Consider the following 19,682-nt stretch of genomic DNA (forward strand, 5'->3'; position numbering starts at 1 on the left):
ACTGGTACTGTGCGAGGAGGGAGGGGGAATGATTAAGTTAGTTAAGGTTTACTATGGGAGTCCTACTGTCCTAGCATTATATTTATTCCCTATGTCTATATGGTGTATGTTTCACTGAAATGCATTACACAATATAAACTCGAGCAGTACAAGAGTTTATATCTTGTACAGTAATGTTTGAGGAATTTCTGAGTTTCTAAGGATATGCTAAGCAGAGAAATTTTTTTTAGGGAAGAGCACAAGAGTTTATTAGTTATATGACTGTGAGATTCGAGAGCTTGATGCAGCATGAACAAATACTTATTTGTTACTCCCTCCGATCCATAATAATGTCTCAGATTTAATACAAAAATCTGCGACACTTATTATGAATCGGAGGGAGTACATTATTTTACTTTATCAAAAGTCCATGTATTGTTGATTATTGTTATTGTCCTGTCTTGTAGGATGAATCATTTGCAAGCCTCTAATACAAAGAATACAGGTCATTGCTACAGAGAATGAGGGGAGCACAGTAAGTTACATGCAGAGAAAGTTCGAGATGATGTTGAGGAACTGCAAAGTTGGATAATCTCTTCACAGAAAACTGTAGGCTCAACATGTTCGACCATATCAAATTAAAAAGCTCAGAAATAAGGATTCATATCGTCTGGGTATTTGTATCCTCAGGTTATTTAATTATCTGAAGAGTGAGCTGCAAAATATTGCAAAAGCTACTATTTTGCTGCCAGTATCTAGGAGGATGGTCTCTGTTTCTAATTCCTAATACATTGTAATGCATTTCAGGAAATTATGTTTGTCTTATTATCTTGTTATTTGTATTAGGATGTAGCAGCTGATAATAGTTTCAACAGGAGCAGCCAAGTATAGCTCTAGGCTCTTCACCACACTTGACTCACAATTTAACAAAACTGAATAAAATACCCTTAAACAAGTTTCTTGAGAGCACATGGACAACTGGACAAGATAACATGTCCACGGGGCAAAAAGGGGGTAATTTTTCTGACGTTTTACTCAGTTTTTTAGATGAGAGAGAATCGTATCTACCTCATGCTGTGTTGTGGCATGTGCCTCTAATATTATTATCATCATTTAGCAGGATACAAATGATCATTGCAACTCCGTGATGTGGCTACAGTTGAACAAACCAGACACCTCGACAGCTAGCCTGGGAATGAAGCGGCAGCTGACCCCATTGTTAATTTAGCAAGCTCTTGCGTTTTCTTGGCCTCAAAGTCAGTCCTTGCTGGTATAGCTACTTATTTTAGCAAGCTTATTCTGTTCTTTGCATCCATCGATCTGTAACTTCTAATTTTCTTGTGCCTCTACAGTTCCTTGGTACGTATTCGCTACTTGATTGTTGGCTTGATTGTCCGTTGAATAGGATGTCCTCCACCTTGGTGCTACTATTGTTCCCGAGTGTGATGAAGTTGTAGAAAAAACTGACAAGTATCTTTGTATGCGTTTACAGCGTTGTCGTGCCTGATCCATTTCAATATCACGATTATTTCAGTGGCTCAAATTACATTGCTCCATCAAGGTTGTATTTTGGACTGCCATTGCCCTTGAAGTGATTAAACAGTAAATATCCAAAAGCAACCTCAATTGCTCCAAAGGAAATCCCTTGGTTCTTGGGATTATATCTTCTTAACAATGGTTCCTGGATTTCAGATGTTGCTCGTAGCAAACTCACCTGTTGGTCTTTTTGCCAGATAGTATATGGAAAGAGATCCTGTTACTGAAATATGATTAGGCGACATTGAATTTTTCTAAAATGGATAACATTGAGATCATTCACTGCAATACTTGAACAATTCTATTTAGAAGAAAATCAAACCGCTGTTCATATGTATGAGTTGGAACATCACTGACTGACAATGAAAACTAGGGGATAAAATGCATTACAATTTTGTCATTCTTCGTGCAAACCTAGGCATCAGCTCCTGATCTAAAAATGCACCGATTCAGATATCAGCTTCCTAAATGCACGGATAAAGAGGCGCGCCTCAACCTCTAGTACACAAGAAAAGCAACAGTAAGCAAGCGCACACGCATACTCTCTTCTGTCGCGCACACTGTTGGTTATGGACAGTTGCTTTTCCAGCAGACAAAACCAGATAGAGGTTTGCAAGTTTGCATGGCCGTTCATTAGTCCATTGGTACTTCCACCTCCATCTTTAGTCCAGGGTGGTCGATGATCTGAAAGCACGCCACAAAATAGTTGATAAATATGAGTCCGGAGAGAGTATAAAACAGGGCAATATATCACAAATGATGCCTATCTTGGCTTTTTCACACATAAATGTACAAAAGATACTTTAAGAAATCCCTGGCCTTTTGTACTAGTGTTCTAGGAACCTAGCGTGCTGTCGTTGTAGAAAATGAGCTTAGTGGCAGTGGAGTTGGAGCTCGAATTGGCGCGGATCAATATGCCGCAGATGTGATCACCCTGAACCAAATCATTGACAAAACCTACCAAGGATCGAAGCCTCTGGTACAAGAGTAGGCTTCTTGGATGCGGTTGGTCCAACAAGTTCGTTACCAAAACAAAGCCAAAACTGGACTCCAGCATGCTCACCATGACTGATCACTTATCCAGTGTGTGAGTGAGTTCGAAACTTGGGAATCTGCATAAATTGACACAAATTTGGGTGTAACAGGTGTCGATACGCATCTGACCGAGAAGATTCTTGACTCATCTTACCTTGACGGCAAGGCAAGCACATTCAGCAATTTTCAGCGATACTGAAGTCTGCAGAGACATTCACCATCGCATGAGTCGGCGAAGCTGGAGGGGCTTACAATAGTGGCCACCACCTTGTAACTGATGCATTTGCGTTCAGTTTCTGCTAAGACAATAATGATCAGCAGTCGAAGTTGCATCTGAGTTCTGAAGTAGTATTTAGTTATTTACTGATTATGAAATCTCGATGTTTCAGGTACCTGGATCAGCTAGGGATGCCAGCAAAGTATGACACAAAGAATTACTGCAGGTAAACCTTTCTAAGTACAGTTGCAAGTTAATTTACTACTATGCAGTCAAATCCAGGATTGTTTTTTTTTTCAGGAACCGTGTGAATTGCACGCCTATTTTCATTAAGAGAAGGACGGGAGAACCGCCGACCACAGTACAAAACACATGAGCTACAACCACCACCACGCGCAAAAACTCACGCCTGCTATCTCAACAATCCCACTTCTTTCCACCTAGAAATATCAAAGCGAATCGAATCTAGAATAATATGAACCTTAAATCCAGGATTGTATGAAATGAAAACCTCTCTTTGTTTCTCTGACATGGATGACCATGTTAGATCCCATAAAACCTTTACCAGGTCCTTGAAGGTTACTTTCCCCTTGCCATCAATGTCATACACCTAAAATATCACTGCTCAACTGAAACATAAAACAAAGTTAATACCAGCGAACGAGTTATTATCAATTTATCAAGAGGACTAAAAGAATCCACAATCAACATACAGTCTTTCCAAAGATAAACAAGGAAATGATGAATGATTAAGAATTACACTCAATCTTTTGCTGAAGGCTGGCCCTTGCGCTGAAGGTAGAGAGAAATGAAACAAAGTCCTTAAAGTTCAATCCATCGACCATGCATAGCAACCTCTGCCAGAAAGAAAATAAACAGAAGATCAAAACCTCGGCCGAATTTTTAGCTTCGACATTCAAACTTCGAGTAAGGAAAGTCAATGGTGCCAGTCGTATCTGCAAGGTATAGTGTTGTTTTTCCGTAAATCTCGTGATATATTACGAGTCTAGGACGCAACTTGCAGGTCTTCTGCAGAAATGATGTTTTTCTGGATATTTCCGCAGTCTGATAATTACTACTGTGGATCAGTTTTTGAACATGAATGGCTTCCTGCATTAGGTACTAATACTGAAAATTACGATGTCATTGGTATCTAGTGAAGCAAATCTAAGCTAGAGCTTTCCCCAGCTTGGTGTGGACGACGCTTTAACTCACTCAGAGATGTGCAGGAAGTACATCCTCAGGTTCCACAAGTGTTAATTAACAACAGCTCAAAGCACGGTAAAAATTCTGAACTTCTGTTGCTGATATTTCCATAACCTAAATATTCAAGTGGCTGCCACTTAACAAAAAAAAAGGTGGGTCCGGTGACTAATTTACATTTGCAGGTGGCTATACCACTACATTGAATGAGATGCCTAATACTTACTAAGGGACCAGCGATAAGTATTTGCCTTTCTGTTTTGCCGATCAAGAAGACTGTTGTCAGAACTCAGAACACATGTCTGCCAGTTGGATCTTTGGGCCACATGCCTGTGAGAGAATACTGTAAACTCCTCAAACACACCTTCTTGATGGAGTCGGCAATCCTATTTTCCCCATTACGTAAAACACTACTCACTGGCACGTTAATTAGTGTAGCAACCTATCTAGGTGAGACTATATAAACCAAACCAAGAAATTAGTACGGTTAATTAGTGTAGCAACAGCATAATCCAAGGCCAGCCGCATGACTAAAAGTAAGGCCCCCTTCATCGGCACATACAACACAACTAATCAGTTCGCACGAAAGGGACAGAGCAGCCGCGAGTTTGCATCAATGGAAACAAAACTAAGATGACGAGAGGAGGAGGAAGAGGCGAGATCGATATGACGGACCTGGGAGAGTGGGTTGGTGGAGAACTCCAGGATGGATAGGAATCATCTTACATTTGAACGGGAGACAGAAATGTAAGAGCGTAATAGAGAAGAAATGCTCATATATCTATGTTCCGTCAATTCTGGTAAAGGACAAGTTTCGGTGTTGTTGTTGACACTGTCCCTTGCTGACGGTTACTCTATGCTCCTTCAGTCCCTTCCATGTGCAATTTACCCGCTTTCTTATTTTAGGTGTATTTCTGGTTCATACAAATTTGTGCGAGAAGAGAGATTGCAGACATACTTGATGCCTGAGAACAACATTGTTCAACTTAAAAAAAATACATCAGGAGAACCCCATAATAGGTTCTTGGGGAAATTACTTAATACTCCCTCCGATCCTAAATTGTTGTCGAAATATTACATGTATCTAGAAACTTTTTAAGAATATATACATCCATATTTGGGCAAATTTGAGTCAAGAATTTAGGATTAGAGGGAGTAGATTTTAAAGTAAAAAAAGTACCCCCTTACCCTTTTTAAATCTTCACAAAGAGGCTTCCTATGTGATTTCAATGGCTTCTCTTTTCATGGTTTGTCTTGTCAAGTAATCTCCGCATTGCCCGACAAAATAAACCAAGATCAGACATTTGAAATTGACAGAAAAACAGAAGATAGACTTACAGCTCCACAACCAACCTTGGCCACAGAACATGTAAAGATTTTGGATGTTTTGATTTTCTACACGGCAATAGCATCCCATGATGCTTAACAGAAGCAAAATGTTGATTCCTAACAAGTACTAAACACATATTACCAACAACAACAATGATTTTCCGGAGAATCTTTCATGATAGCCCCTTTTCACAAAGCGGAATCGTCATACTTATAACATATCCTGCAGATGCTGTCAAGAATTCAAGGTAACAAGATCTCTCCACTTTGTTCATTTTCAACAAGTGCCAATCTTTGGTTTTCATGAACAAGGAGAATGCAAAACGGAGAAAAGTTACAGTACTAAGTACTTTTGGATTAACAGGCAGAGTAGATGATACTATTTTGACATCTCTTTGGAAAAGACAGAGCACAAGCGATTGCATCAATCACACAAATAATTCCATGCATGGAAATAAAATAAACAGATAACTAACAGGCACAACCAGCACAGCTATCCGAAAAGTAGCCATTGACATAAATTGGTAAAGGTGCCCAATGCTAAAGCACCGAGATACATACTAATTTGCATGCCATCATATACCACCAAAACAACTAACAGATGCATATCTGATAAGATATGGAATTAAGTTTAAAACCATGAACTGTCATTTGCCCAAAATTCTTTAGCCAGCTTGCCCTCTGTGCCTAACTCCAAGATGCAGTGAACTGACAAAACATAGGCAGAATGAGGCACCCTTTTTGCATCTCGTTAAGATAGGTTCAGCAATAAGCTAAGATCCTGATTACACAAGTCTAGAGTGCCATTACATTGGGCATCGATCGCTCAACCAAGGCGCCAGGGACATCGCGATGAGCTCGACCATAAGAGAAGGGCAGCTCCTGCTCAGATGCTGGAAGCCGTTGGTGGCGATGACTGCCCTCAGATTCTCTGGAGAGGCTAGAAGACCAAAGCACGCCTTTTTCAGCTCAGCTCAGTGGTGCTGCTCGGCTAGCGCCAAGATGTTGGCCACGGTGCCCACGTCTATGTGCTCGCATAGCTTCTGCTCGCACATCAGCTTCAGACGCTCCATGTCGTACCTGTCTGCAGCGACAAGCAGATGCTGGCACGCGATGCTTTCGTCTTCCCTTGCATCTCCTGCAGAGAATTCGAGGTGGACCTAACACACTACGAGAGGGCCTATTCACCTATACCAACTACTTTGGTGTAGTTGATTAGTTCTTTTTTATTTCTACTTACTTAGTGCAAGCTTCCAGGCGGCAGAGCCACTCACGTTAAAGCAAGTCTTGAATCCGGGCGGCTATGCCACTCACGTTGAAACAAGACCGTTGTGATTCCGGACGAATCCGCTCACGTTAAATCACAACTTATATGCACTAAGTACTTAGAAATAATAAGGCCTAACCGGGAGACTTATATGAACAAAGTAGTACTATATTGCTTTAGGAATATTAGTACAAGAGAGAGCATACACACCTTACACTTGCTCACACCTTGTTCTCCATCTTCTTCACTTTCTTATTCTCTACTACACAAGGTGTGAGGCAAGGGCCTCTATTTATAGGACTACATGGCCATTGAATCTTTGACATGTGTCAAAATCTTAGCCATTGATACAAAATATTTAAAGCCTTTCACACACTTCTACATAAATATCTAGGTACTAGAAGGTTTCCTATTTATTTATTTTAAACTCCTATTCTAGAGTATTCCAAAGCTTCTACATAATTCTTCATGCATATCTAAACACTAGAAGGTTCCCTCTTTTATTTATTTTATATTCTAGAGTATTCCATAGTAATGTCTTCTTTCTTGTAATATTGAAAACACTCTAGAAGCTTGCATTGTATTCTCCAACACTCCCCCTCAATGCAAAGCTTCTTTGGTGACCATGCCAAGAGCTTCTCGAAACTTCTCGAACTTTGATTTGTTGAGACTCTTGGTGAGGATATCTGCAGTCTGGTCTTCTGTCTTTGTTGGCACCATCTCAATTTCCCCTTTAAGGACCTTTTCTCTGATGTAGTGGTAGTGCACCTCTATGTGCTTTGTCCTTGCATGGAAGACAGGATTTTCTGCTAGCCTTATGGTGGATAAGTTATCACAGAAAATCCATACCTGATCTTTTGGAGTTTGATGAAGGTCTTCCATCAATTGTTTAAGCCAGGTGCTTTCTTGTGCTGCCGCTGCCGCTGATCGATATTCTGCTTCGGTACTTGACAGTGCCACTGTAGGTTGCCTTTTGCTGCACCATGTTATGGCTCCCGATCCAAGACTGAAGAGATATCCAGTGGTTGATCTCCGTGTATCACAATCTCCGGCATAGTCGGCGTCGCAGTAACCAATAACCTGGCATTTTTTTGTTTTCTTATATAGGATGCCATAATTTAAGGTGCCTTTGACATACCTGAGTATTCGCCTTATTGCATCAAGGTGAGGCTTCTTTGGTGTGCTCATGTATCGGCTTGCCACTCCAACGGCATAGGAAATATCTGGCCGACTAAGTGTCAGATAGATAAGACTCTCGACCAGTTGCCGATACATGGTTGCATCCTCCAAGTTCTTTCCTTTGTCTTCTTGAAGTCTTGCGTTAGGATCCATAGGAGTGGAAATAGGTTTGCAGTCAAGCATCCCATACCTCTTAAGAAGGTCCTTCGCATACTTTTGTTGGCCTAAGAATATCCCATTCTTAGTCTGCTCCACCTCAAGTCCAAGGAAGTGTCTTAACTCACCAAGTTCCTTCATTTGAAATCTCACGGAGAGATTTTCCCTTGTCCTTTCTATCTCCTCGGAGTAATCTCCCGTGATGATCAAGTCATCAACATAGACTAGAACTATTGCTAGTCTTCCTTCCTTGGCCATCACAAATAAACTAGAGTCTGATGGAGCAACTTTAAAGCCATTGTGTATTAGGAACTCACCGATCTTTCCGTACCATGCTCTTGGTGCTTGCTTTAGCCCGTAGAGTGCCTTCTTTAGTTTGCAGACATGCTCGGGGTATTTCTTGCTCTCAAACCCCTTTGGCTGCTCCATGTAAATCTCCTTGTCAAGTTCTCCATGCAGAAAGGCATTCTTGACATCCATCTGCCACAACTCTCAAAACTTGATGGCAGCCAATGCAAGCAAGACTCGAACTGTTGTGATTTTTGCCACCGGACTGAATGTTTCTTCGTAATCCAGTCCATACTCCTGCGAGAAACCTCGTGCCACAAGTCGAGCTTTATACCTTTCAATTGAGCCATCTGTTCGGGTTTTCACTTTGTAGACCCATTTGCAGGATATTGGCTTCACGTCCTTTGGCTTTGGCACCAAGTCCCATGTTTGGTTTTCCTTTAGTGCCTTAATCTCTTCTTCCATCGCCTTCTGCCACTCAGGGCCTCGTGCTGCTTCTTCATAGGAAGATGGCTCAATAGGTAAAGACTCATCGGCAAGAGCAGCATTAGCGTACCTTGGATTGGGCTTCCTGGGTCTTGTTGATCTTCAAAGTTCTTGATCATGCTCCTCGGTTTGTGGCTCTTCAGGTTGGTGTATGCCAGTCTTCCACGGACTCTTGGTCTTACTTGGTGAGCTCCTTTCTCCTTCACTTGGGTTTTCTAACTTCTGATCTCTTTCTTCTTCTATAACCTCCTCCACGTCAGGTGATTCAGGAATCTCTTCTTTCTTAGGGGACCACCATGAAGAAGCTTCATCGAACACAATGTTCCTTGAGGTGTGACATTTACCTGTGGTTGGATCACAACACCTCCATCCTTTTCGAGCATCATCGTAACCAACGAAGATGCACCTCTTCGCCTTCTTTTCAAACTTGGTTCTTAGGTGATCTGGCACAAAGATATAGCATACGCAACCAAATACCTTGAGGTGGCTGATGGCTGGTTTCATCCTCCAAAACTTCTCATGTGGTGATTTGAACCCCAACCTCACTTGTGGTAGCTTATTAATCACATGAGCTGCAGTCCTCATACACTCGGCCCAGAATCTTCCAGGAACATTTTTGGCATGCAACATACTCCGACAAGTTTCCGCAAGGTGACGATTCTTGCGCTCCGCTACTCCATTTTGTTGTGGAGTATTAGGGCAAGTTAACTGCCTTTTTATCTTATTTTTCTTGAGATAGATGGTGAACTCATTGGATAAATATTCTCTCCCATTGTCAGTGCGTAGGCACCGTATCTTATACTCGAGTTCACCTTCTATCATATCCTTAAATTCCTTAAATTTCATAAAGGTCTCAGACTTCTCCTTCATAAAGTATACCCAAACGTACCTTGAGAAGTCGTCGATGAAGGTCACCATGTATCTCATGCCTCCAAGTGATATTTGCTTGACTGGGCCAAAGACATCTGAGTGTATGAGCTCTAGAGGTACCTTTGACTGATGCTGCGACTCCTTGTATGGCAATTGGTGGGCCTTGCCATACTGACATCCAGCACAGACCATGTCTGTACGGATATCAAGATCAGGAAGCCCCTTCACTACGTGCTTCTCCATCATCTCCTTCAACTTGTGGTAGCTGACGTGTCCAAGCCGCGCATGCCAAAGATCAGCCGTCTCATTCTTTCGAGTCTTGTCTACGTATGCTGACTCAGCAGAGAGCACAAAAAGTGAGTCTCTTTTTTTCCCTTCCATGATGGGTGTGCCGATCACCTTGAGCCTTCTGAAGATTGCTACTTCTTGTGGACCAAACAGAACATACTTCCCTTCTGCTGTCAGTTGAGGTACTGACAACAGATTTTTCTTCAAGCCTAGGACGTGATAGACTCTCTCAAGGTGGAGTTGTTGAGGACCATATCTTGGAACGGCTGTCTTTCCAACATGGGAAATCGATAGCTTGGAGTTGTTGGCTGTCAGCACCATTTTTCCTTCCTTGTACTCGGTCATATCTTGCAGCTTGTTGTCATCATTAGTCATATGGTTGGAGCACCCAGAATCAACGATCCAATCATCTTTATAGTTAATTTTTGGATCCTTGATTGCTACAAGGGCTGGCGCCTCCATGTCCTCCTCCAACTCTTCTTCATCCCTTGCAAAGACTGGTGGCTCCATGTCTTCCTCCAACTCTTCTTCATCCATCGCAAAGGCTGGTGCCTCCATATCTTCCTCCAAGTCTTCTATGTCAACCTCTTGAGAGTATCCAGCTTCGGCGTCCCATTCTTCTTCGCTCATGGATGCTTCTAGAGTGATCTCCTCTTTCTCCTTTGTGGTGGCCACATTCCCTTCATAACGCCTTCTTGGATATCGACATTCTCGAGTAAGGTGACCTTTCTTATCACAATTGGAGCATCCATCATTTGACCTCCTTGGAAATCGGCATTCTCGAACAAAGTGACCTGCCTTGCCACAGTTGAAGCATCCATCACTTGGTCTCCTTGCATTCTTCTCATACCATTTTGGTCCTTGTCTTTCTCGTTGGTCTCTTCCTGAAGAGTTGCTTCTCTCCTTTGGATGCTCTTTCCCACCTTCTGTCCACTTAGGCTTGGGCTTCCATTGTTTTTGGTGTGGGCTCTTCTTCTTAGTGAAAAGTGCCTCCTCTTCTTCCTTTATGGTTATGCTCCCCATCTTCTTAGCTAACTGCTCTTGATTTACCAATAAATTCTCCAACTCCACTACTGAAGGTGGAGTAGGCCATCCCATCACCGCAGCCATAAACCCATTGTATTCGGGTCTAAGACCGTGGATGATGATTCTCTTCATCCGAGTCTCGCTCACCTTCTCATCCGGGGCAAGTTGGGATATCTCACGGCAAATAAACTTCACCTTCGAAAAATATTGACTGATGGATAGATTGCCTTGTGAGATACCTGCGAGCTCATTTTCCAAGAGCTGGAGCCGTGCTTCATTTTTCCTTGAGAATAGCTTCGCCAAAGTCTCCCATGCCTCCTTAGGTGTCTTCTCATCACGGATGTGCTCCAATAGGTCCTCTTCGATGGTCGTCTTCAATACAAACATGGCCTTCCCTGACTTGATCTTCCATTTCCGCAAGGCATCAGCATTCTCTGGAGGAAATGCTTCGGTGCCCGCAACGACCTCCCATAGGTCCTGACCTTGTAGGTAGGACTCCATGCAGGTCTGCCAATAGCCATAGTTGTGGCTATTAAGCTTCCTGATCCCGCTGCTTGAGCTAGCAAGATCTGCCATGGTGACTTGCGCCCAGCGTCAAGTAAGCTTTGGTCCCGGACCAGCTTCACAGTCCAAGACTGTGCACCAGCAGAGTCTCCCCTCAGCGCCTTCTTGTTGCACCGAACAAAGCAAGCACCCCGTGCTTACAATTCTTCCTCCAAATGACGGTCCCGGACCGCCTGCTTTGATACCAACTGTAGAGAATTCGAGGTGGACCTAACACACTACGAGAGGGCCTATTCACCTATACCAACTACTTTGGTGTAGTTGATTAGTCCCTTTTTATTTCTACTTACTTAGTGCAAGCTTCCGGGCGGCAGAGCCACTCACGTTAAATCAAGTCTTGAATCCGGGCGGCTATGCCACTCACGTTGAAACAAGACCGTTGTGATTCCGGACGAATCCGCTCACGTTAAATCACAACTTATATGCACTAAGTACTTAGAAATAACAAGGCCTAACCGGGAGACTTATATGAACAAAGTAGTACTATATTGCTTTAGGAATATTAGTACAAGAGAGAGCATACACACCTTACACTTGCTCACACCTTGTTCTCCACCTTCTTCACTTCCTTATTCTCTACTACACAAGGTGTGAGGCAAGAGCCTCTATTTATAGGACTACATGGCCATTGAATCTTTGACATGTGTCAAAATCTTAGCCATTGATACAAAATATCTGAAACCTTTCACACACTTCTACATAAATATCTAGGTACTAGAAGGTTTCCTATTTATTTATTTTAAACTCCTATTCTAGAGTATTCCAAAGCTTCTACATAATTCTTCATGCATATCTAAACACTAGAAGGTTCCCTCTTTTATTTATTTTATATTCTAGAGTATTCCATAGTAATGTCTTCTTTCTTGTAATATTGAAAACACTATAGAAGCTTGCATTGTATTCTCCAACATCTCCAGCATCTCCAGCAATGAGCCAGTGTACACGAAATGGAGCAATGCCTTGAACACCTTTGCCTCCATGTCTTGTATGTGCACGACACCGAGGGTGTTGCCCTCCTTCATCGGCCCGAAGAGTTCGGCGCTGAATACCGACGAACGGGCTGCGAGCACGCACCGGTGCGCGGCGAAGGTCTTGCCGCCGACCTCGAACACCACGTCGGCGCCCTTCTCTGTCTCGAGGAGGTTGCCCAGGTGCCGGCCCAGGTCGCAGGGAGGCACGGAGACAAAGGCGGCGCTCTTCGCGTGGCACTTGTTTATGACGACGATGTCGCACCGGATGGTGAACGAATCGTCCCTGAGATGCTTGGAGGTCTCCAAATCCACCCTTTTGACGAACGTCGTGTAGGACCAACCGCCGCGGGAGACGAAGGTGTCCACCGACGTTGGTACCTCATACTCCTCCGACCCGTCGACGAGGCTAAGCTCGAACTGCGCCTTCACCGGCGCCGCGGCATCCTCTTCGAGCATTAGGGAAAGGGATATGTAGTCCGCGACGTCCGCGTTGATGCCGTTGGGGTAGTAATCGATGCGCCAGCGATGGCCGCCGAGGGAGAAAGGGAGGGAGCTGACGAAATCACCGGTGGGGACACCCTTGGTGCGGGAGTAATCGTGGATGCTGAGGAGGTGGTGCTCGCTCGACGTGTCGGCGACGATGGCGGAGGCGGAACTCGACGGCTTGCCGCCGGCATCACCGGAGGACGACATGGCGAAGTCTGCGCAATCGGAACTCGGAGGTGGCAACTCTCGTCGATGGGAACTCTGCCTGCTGCTCGCTGCTACTGCTTTGGCGAGGGTTTAGCGCATCGGTGAAAGGGGAGAAACGGAGGAAGGAGATGAAGCCGATCGATGGCTTCCTTCGGAAGGAAGCTTCAGGTGTGGCCTCCTCAACTTCGTGTGCCGAATATTTTTTCGGGCCTGGGTTTTTCTCGAGTCCGTAACTATTGGGCTCGCCACGAATGAAAGTTTTAGGATTATTTAGCACTGTATTGTTTCTCGAAAAAAAATAGCACTGTATTTGTTCTCAAAAAATTTAGCACTGTATTTTTTCTAGTGTTTGTAGTGCATCATCTCCTTTAAAAAAAATGTAGTGTGTTGTCTCTCCAAATCCAAGAACACTAAAAAATGTAGTGTAGGCCTGAATTATAAGGGATAATTCTTAAATTTCCTGTACAAAACACATCATTTTTCAATCAATTAAATCACTTTTACATACTAGTGTTTTGGGATAGAAAGAGATTTGAGAGCATTGGGTGCACATCCAATTCCTCAAATACATAGTCCACTTATGACTGAAAATACATTAGTGCCAAATAAGGTCTTATGATATTTTGAATTGACATACTATCCCTTCATTTTTTTTCTAGTTGAAAGAAGCCCTTAATCCAGAAACTTGAAGAACACATGGAATCCATAAATTTTCTTAATTCTGCAGTTTAGTTTAAAAAATGATTGAGGAAAAGCAATCACATGGTGGCGATGGCGGATCTACGTTGATGGATGTGGGTTCAGATGAGCTCACATAATTTAAGAAAACTCATTGAAATAAAGGAGTACTCCCTTCGTTCCCAATTAATTGGCGCCGGCCATTTTGCAAAAAAATAACTATTAATTTACGAAATGAATCTGCAGTACGCATCTTCAATTGAACATGGACTGCACGTTGATTTAAAAAAACTACAGATTTTTTTTGGCAAAAGTTATGACAAAACATGGACTGCAAGTCGATTTCAGGAAATAACAAGGTTTTTTTCTTTTGCAAAATTTCCAATGCCAATTAATTAGGAACAGAAGGAGTAGTTTTTATGATAAAATTCTGAAATAATCAAAACTTGAAGGGACTGCACCCATGAATCCTTAGCTCTAGATCCGCCACCGCATGGCGACCATGTCAGACTAAAGCTAGCCTCAACGGAAGAAGGGGGAAAGTCTGGAGGGAAAGGGTGTTTGCAAACTTGTCTAGGCATGCTAAATCCTCAATTGCATTGATAAACCCTAAGTATAATTGGTGCAGGTTGTGGATTTTGTCGACTGACAGACCACTGCGAAGGGAAGCTCTCGACTGTGCAACGTCACTAACAACGCCCTTGGTACAGAATTACGCAATAAAGGAAAGGCAGACCCTCAATGGCTCACAGATGGCACTTGCGGACGACACGTTGAAAACATTCTCCGTATTTTATTTTTTTGAGAAATACAAAACTGGTTAATGAATCTACCTTCGTAAGATTCACCTTCAGCCTCTCGTGAAATCGGCTCACTACAGGTTGTCACGTATGTCAGCTCACGTGAGATTCCATCACAAGTCGTGGTTTCAAGATGTTCGAAGTATGGAAACTGTAACAAGGTTCACACACACTACACTACATTGACACCGCATTTCCTTCAAAACAAAAACAAAGAACTACACCGACACTGCATTGTGCTCCGTAATAAACTAGTGAGATTTATCCGGGGGCCTACCCTCCTTTCCGGAAGAAAAAAAAACTTGTGAGATCTAATACACAAGAAAGGCGACAGAGCGCCTACACACTCCCTTTTGTCGCACGCTCGGTGGGTTTATGGACAGTTGACAAAGCCACGGAGAGCTTTGCAGATATGACTCCACCGTTCATTAGTCGATTGGTACTTCCACCTCCATTTTCAGTCCAGGGTGGTCGATGATCTGAAAGCACGTCACAAAATAGTTCATAAATGTGTTTCCAGAATAAGAGAGGACAATACATCACAAGTACAGAACATAGATCAATATACAGTCAGAGAAATGCCAAGAACGGTAAGCAAGTACTCCGTATTATAGTTGTGTACCGTCATGAAATCTTCCAATGATAACGTGGAATCCTTCGTGTACCCAGCTTCTTCCAATACCTTTGTTAATACTTCCTGAAAGTTAAAAAATCTATTATTTTGATATTCTACCTATGCGTATAAGCTTGAAACGAGCATAATGCATTGAAGTTCAGAGTGACACTGAAACTCTTCCTTACAGATGATAAGGAATCGCTCCCATTTTTTTTAATAGTGCAGTTGCAAGTTAATGTACTATGCAGTCAAATCCAGGATTGCACGAAATGAAAACCTCTCTTTGTTTCTCTGACATGGATGACCCTGTTAGATCCCGTAAAACCTCTACCAGGTCCTTGAAGGTTACTTTCCCCTTGCCATCAATGTCATACACCTTAAATATCACTGCTCAATGAAACATAGAACAAAGTCAATACCAGCGAATGAGTTATCATGTGGTTTAAGGAGTCTACAATCAATTTACACTCATTTTGAATATAAAAAAGAAAAGAAATAATGATTGATTAAGCATTACACTCGATCTTTTGCTGAAGGCTGGCCCTTGCGCTGAATGTAGAGAGAAATGAAACAAAGTCCTTAAAGTTCAATCCATCAACCATGCGTAGCAACCTCTGCCAGAAAGAAAATAAACTGAAGATCAAAACCACGGCAGAATCTCCAAATCATAGCTTTTACATTCGAACTCTGAGTAAGGAAAGTCAATGGTGCTAGTCATATATGCAAGGAATAGTACTGTTTTTTCCCCGTAAATCTTGTGACACATGTTCTATTTTCTCCATACGATCCTATGGACTGGATTCCACTATCAAACGATAACGGAATACAAAAAACGCACGCCCCAGTTCACGCCACCGTAAGTCTTGTGATATATGATGAATCTGATACGCAACTTGCAAGTCTTCTGCAGAAATAATGTTTTTCTGGATATTTTTGCAGTCTATGGTAAGTACTAGATCAGTTTCTGAACTTGGACGGCCTGCTACACTAGGAACTAATACTGAAAACTACTATGTCATTCGTACCTAGTGAAGCTAATCTAAGCTAGAGCTTTCTCCAACTAAGTGTGGAAGACGCTTTAACTCATTCAGAGACGTGCAAGAAGAACATGTTCAAGTTCCACAAGTCACAAGTGTTAATTAACCACAGCGCAAAGCACCGTAAAAGCTCTGAGCTTCTGATGCTGATCTTTTCATAGCCTAAATACTTGAGTGATATTTTTTAAGAGTAAAATACACCATGAACTCGGCAAAAATGAACACTTTAGTCCACGAACTCAAAAAACGCACACGTAAACCCCTAAACTGGAACTACTGTGTCACTTTAGTCAAAAAACGGTTCGGCGAGACTTAAACACGCTACGTGGCCGCCACGTCAGCTTCGGCGACCCTTTCACCGGTGTCATCTCGTCAAAATTGAGCGTTGTGGACTTGATAGCAACCTTAGGCGAGGCGGCTGCGGCAACGACGTGGTTCTCAGGGCCCCAGGATCCATGTCTGGGCGCGGCCGCCTTGCCCCTCGCGAGCGGCTCGGGCATGGTGATTTTACAAAAAAAATCCTAAGAAAATCGGGTAGCAACCCGCAGTCCTAGCCGAAGCCAACGTGGTGGCCACATGGCGTGTTTAAGCCTCGCCAAACTGTTTTTGACTAAAGTGGCAAAGTAGTTTCAGTTTAGAAGTTTAAGTGTGCGTTTTTCGAGTTCGTGGAGTAAAGTGTTCATTTTTGCCAAGTCCGTGGACTAGTGGTGTATTTTACACTTTTCTTTATTCAAGTAGCTGCCACTTGAAAAAAAAAGAAAAGAAAGTAGGTCCGGTGACTAAATTGCATTTGGGTGGGTACACTACATTGAATATTTGAACGAGGCACCTAACATATTGCTAAGGGACCAGCGATAAGTATTAGCCTTTCTGTTTTGCCGAGCAAGACGACTGTTGTCAGAACACATGTGTCTGACAGTTGGATCTTTGGGCCACATGCCTGTGAGACAATACTGCAAACTCCTCGAACACACCTTCTCGATGGAGTGGGCAATCCTATTTTCCCCTTGTTTCTCGAAAAAAAATATCCTAGTTCCCCCATTATGTAAACTGCTACTGACTGGCAGGTTAATCAGTACAGTTAATAAGTGTAGCAACAGCATAATCTGAGGACAGCCACATAACTAAAAGTAAGACCCCCTTCCTTCAGTGGCACGTACAACAGGACTAATCAGTTCGCCACGAAAGGGACATAGCAGCCGCGCGTTGGCTTCGATGTAAACAAAGCTAAGATGACGAGAGGAGGTGGAGGTCGATTGACGGGCGGACCTGGGAGAGCGGGTTGGTGGAGAACTCCGGGATGGAGAGGAACTCGTCCTCGGAGACGAAGCCCTTGGCGCTGCGGTCGAGCTGGCAGAAGCGCTCGTACAGCGCCACGATCTCCTGCTGCGAGACTAGAACAAAATTGATCGGTTAGAACCCCCGATCGATCACGAAACCACACAAATCAAGCCGTGAGAACGAGAGAACGCCGAAGAGGAAATTCGAGATTTATATTGTAATATATCTGCTCACGTACATAGGTAGCTGCAGTGCTCCTGCACCTCCTCGATGTCGTACTGCGTCAGCATCGCCGACGCGTTCCCCATCGCCGATCGAATCGAACCAGAACCGAATCGATAACTCCCTTCTTCTCTCGTCTCGGCGGAGCAAAGCTTTGGCGGAGTGAGGGAGGGGATCGCGAGGTAGTACTCTAGGAATTATCCGGTCTCGTGGGGAGAGACCGAGACCGAATCGAGGTTGGATGTAGACAAGCGGGTGGAGGAAGAGGGAGTGAGTATATATGGATCGCTGGTTCGTGATCTCGTCAAGATCGCCCGCCCGACGCCGCCCGCCCGACGCGACCGCCCATTTACGAGCTGCTTCCCTTGATCGGTGCCGGTGGCAGTACGTGGGCCCCGGGCGATGTTAATTCCGGGCGTTATTCTAGTGCTTTCGGCCCGCGGTTTCGTATCAGGCCCACCCACGCTCCCCCACACTGCATCTGCAGCACGGCATTCCCTCAAAAAAAAAAAAATCTGCGGCACGGCAGCACGCCCGCCACTTGAGAACCGATCGGGGGCGGTTCCTGGTCGCGCGTCAGTTCCGTGGTCCGCCGGCCCGTGCATGTGACCGCGACTTCTTCTTCCTGCTGCTCCGGAGTCCGGACCCGGCTGGCTGGCGACGGCCACGGTGCCTGCCGCCGCCGCCGCTGCAGAACGGGTCTCGACTCGCAGTGACTTGCTACTGCTTGCTACTAAGTAGAAAGTCAACAAACTCGATACGGGGGACGTACGTTGGCATCTTTCGATTTCAGAGTAAGATGCATGCTGTTCTTGCAACCTTGCGTGATTCCGTTCTTTGCACTCGCCACCTATCTTCAACGATCAGCACTAATGGCTAAACCAACCCACATGCTACATAACTATTTCTAAGTTCATGCAAATTAACAACCATCCGATTCAATCACTGAGATTCATGCAAGATCCATACATATACAAATGATGAAAAAATCTTGATTGAATGGTTATGGTCGTTGACTGCGAAATAATTATTTATAAGTTTAAGAAATAAACACACACTTTACATTCTCGTACTTATAAAATCAATTTTACGCATTCGATCTCCTATTAACTTCCCTCTTTTAACCCTCTTTCGTTTATCCAATGCTGTGAAACACGTTGTAGGTTTTCTATAGACATCGAACCCCGGATCCCCTGAGGATGTAGCTCTAGCTCCGTTGTGTGAAAAATTACTGCACCAAAATATTGTAAAAAAAAACTGCACCAGAATGATAACGCCGATTGGTGAACGAGCCCTTGTTGCCATTTTCTCGAGCAAAATGAGCTACATCGGTCTAATCAAGGAAGAAAAAAACCTCGGGAGAAATTGAGAATCAAGTACTCCCTCTGACCCATATTACTTGTCGCTGATTTAGTACAACTATGTACTAAATTTGGGTCAAGTAATATGGGTTAGAACTCTCAGAAGGAGTACTTAATTACTTCAATGGTTGACGGAGTAGTTATGCCAATATCCAAAATCAAAATCCACCCCGGAGATCAAACCTTAAGGGCTATGGGTGTCTTATCAATGCATTCTCATCGTTTTACAGTGGCAGACGATTTATCTACTCCATCCGTCCTGAAATAAGTGACGTGTTTTTGTAAATGATACCTGATACAAAAAAAAGGCCAGATAAGCTGATAGCCTCTTCGTCCGCGGAACTCTCCACCCTATGCTTTGAGTAGTCCCCAGTTTGGCCTTGGCTGGAGTCTGGTCGGTTCGGAATTCGGATCGCGGAAGACTGTAGCCCACGAGATGAAAGAAGGGACCGAAGAAATGGTCCAAACTTCCAAATCCGCAATCATTTTCGCGAAAAAAGGGAAGCTTCATCTAATGCACATATTATCTCTTACGGTTTCACTATACCTAAGTTGCCTGATTTTTAGTTAGAGATAAGTTGATTACTCAGCCGTACGTTG

At 43.6% G+C, this 19,682-nt stretch overlaps 1 protein-coding gene and 1 pseudogene across 3 annotated transcripts; both read right to left on the reverse strand.

Annotated features, from left to right (window-relative positions):
- Positions 1–5,858: 5,858 nt before the first annotated feature.
- On the reverse strand, positions 5,859–13,268 carry LOC100830530 (annotated as a pseudogene).
- A 1,386-nt stretch (positions 13,269–14,654) lies between these two features.
- Positions 14,655–18,064, reverse strand: LOC100837996 (calcineurin subunit B). 3 transcript variants are annotated; one of them, XR_002965703.1, is made up of 6 exons: positions 17,738–18,064; positions 17,488–17,612; positions 15,699–15,795; positions 15,367–15,568; positions 15,188–15,262; positions 14,655–15,044 (listed from the first exon to the last, which is right to left on the reverse strand). XR_002965703.1 is itself a non-coding variant. In XM_014900226.2 (6 exons), the coding sequence occupies exons 1-6, from the start codon at positions 17,805–17,807 to the stop codon at positions 15,023–15,025; spliced, it is 519 nt and encodes a 172-aa protein (XP_014755712.1). In that variant the 5' UTR covers positions 17,808–18,062; the 3' UTR covers positions 14,655–15,022. The 3 variants fall into 3 exon arrangements, 2 of the variants coding, with proteins under 2 accessions (XP_014755712.1, XP_003570330.1); XM_014900226.2 differs by having other exon boundaries at positions 15,168–15,262; positions 15,459–15,568; positions 17,738–18,062; XM_003570282.4 differs by having other exon boundaries at positions 15,459–15,568; positions 17,738–18,058.
- Between the last annotated feature and the right edge of the window lie 1,618 nt (positions 18,065–19,682).

This window comes from Brachypodium distachyon, chromosome 3, assembly GCF_000005505.3.
Source record: "Brachypodium distachyon strain Bd21 chromosome 3, Brachypodium_distachyon_v3.0, whole genome shotgun sequence".
In the NCBI taxonomy this organism is placed as follows: Eukaryota; Viridiplantae; Streptophyta; class Magnoliopsida; order Poales; family Poaceae; genus Brachypodium; species Brachypodium distachyon.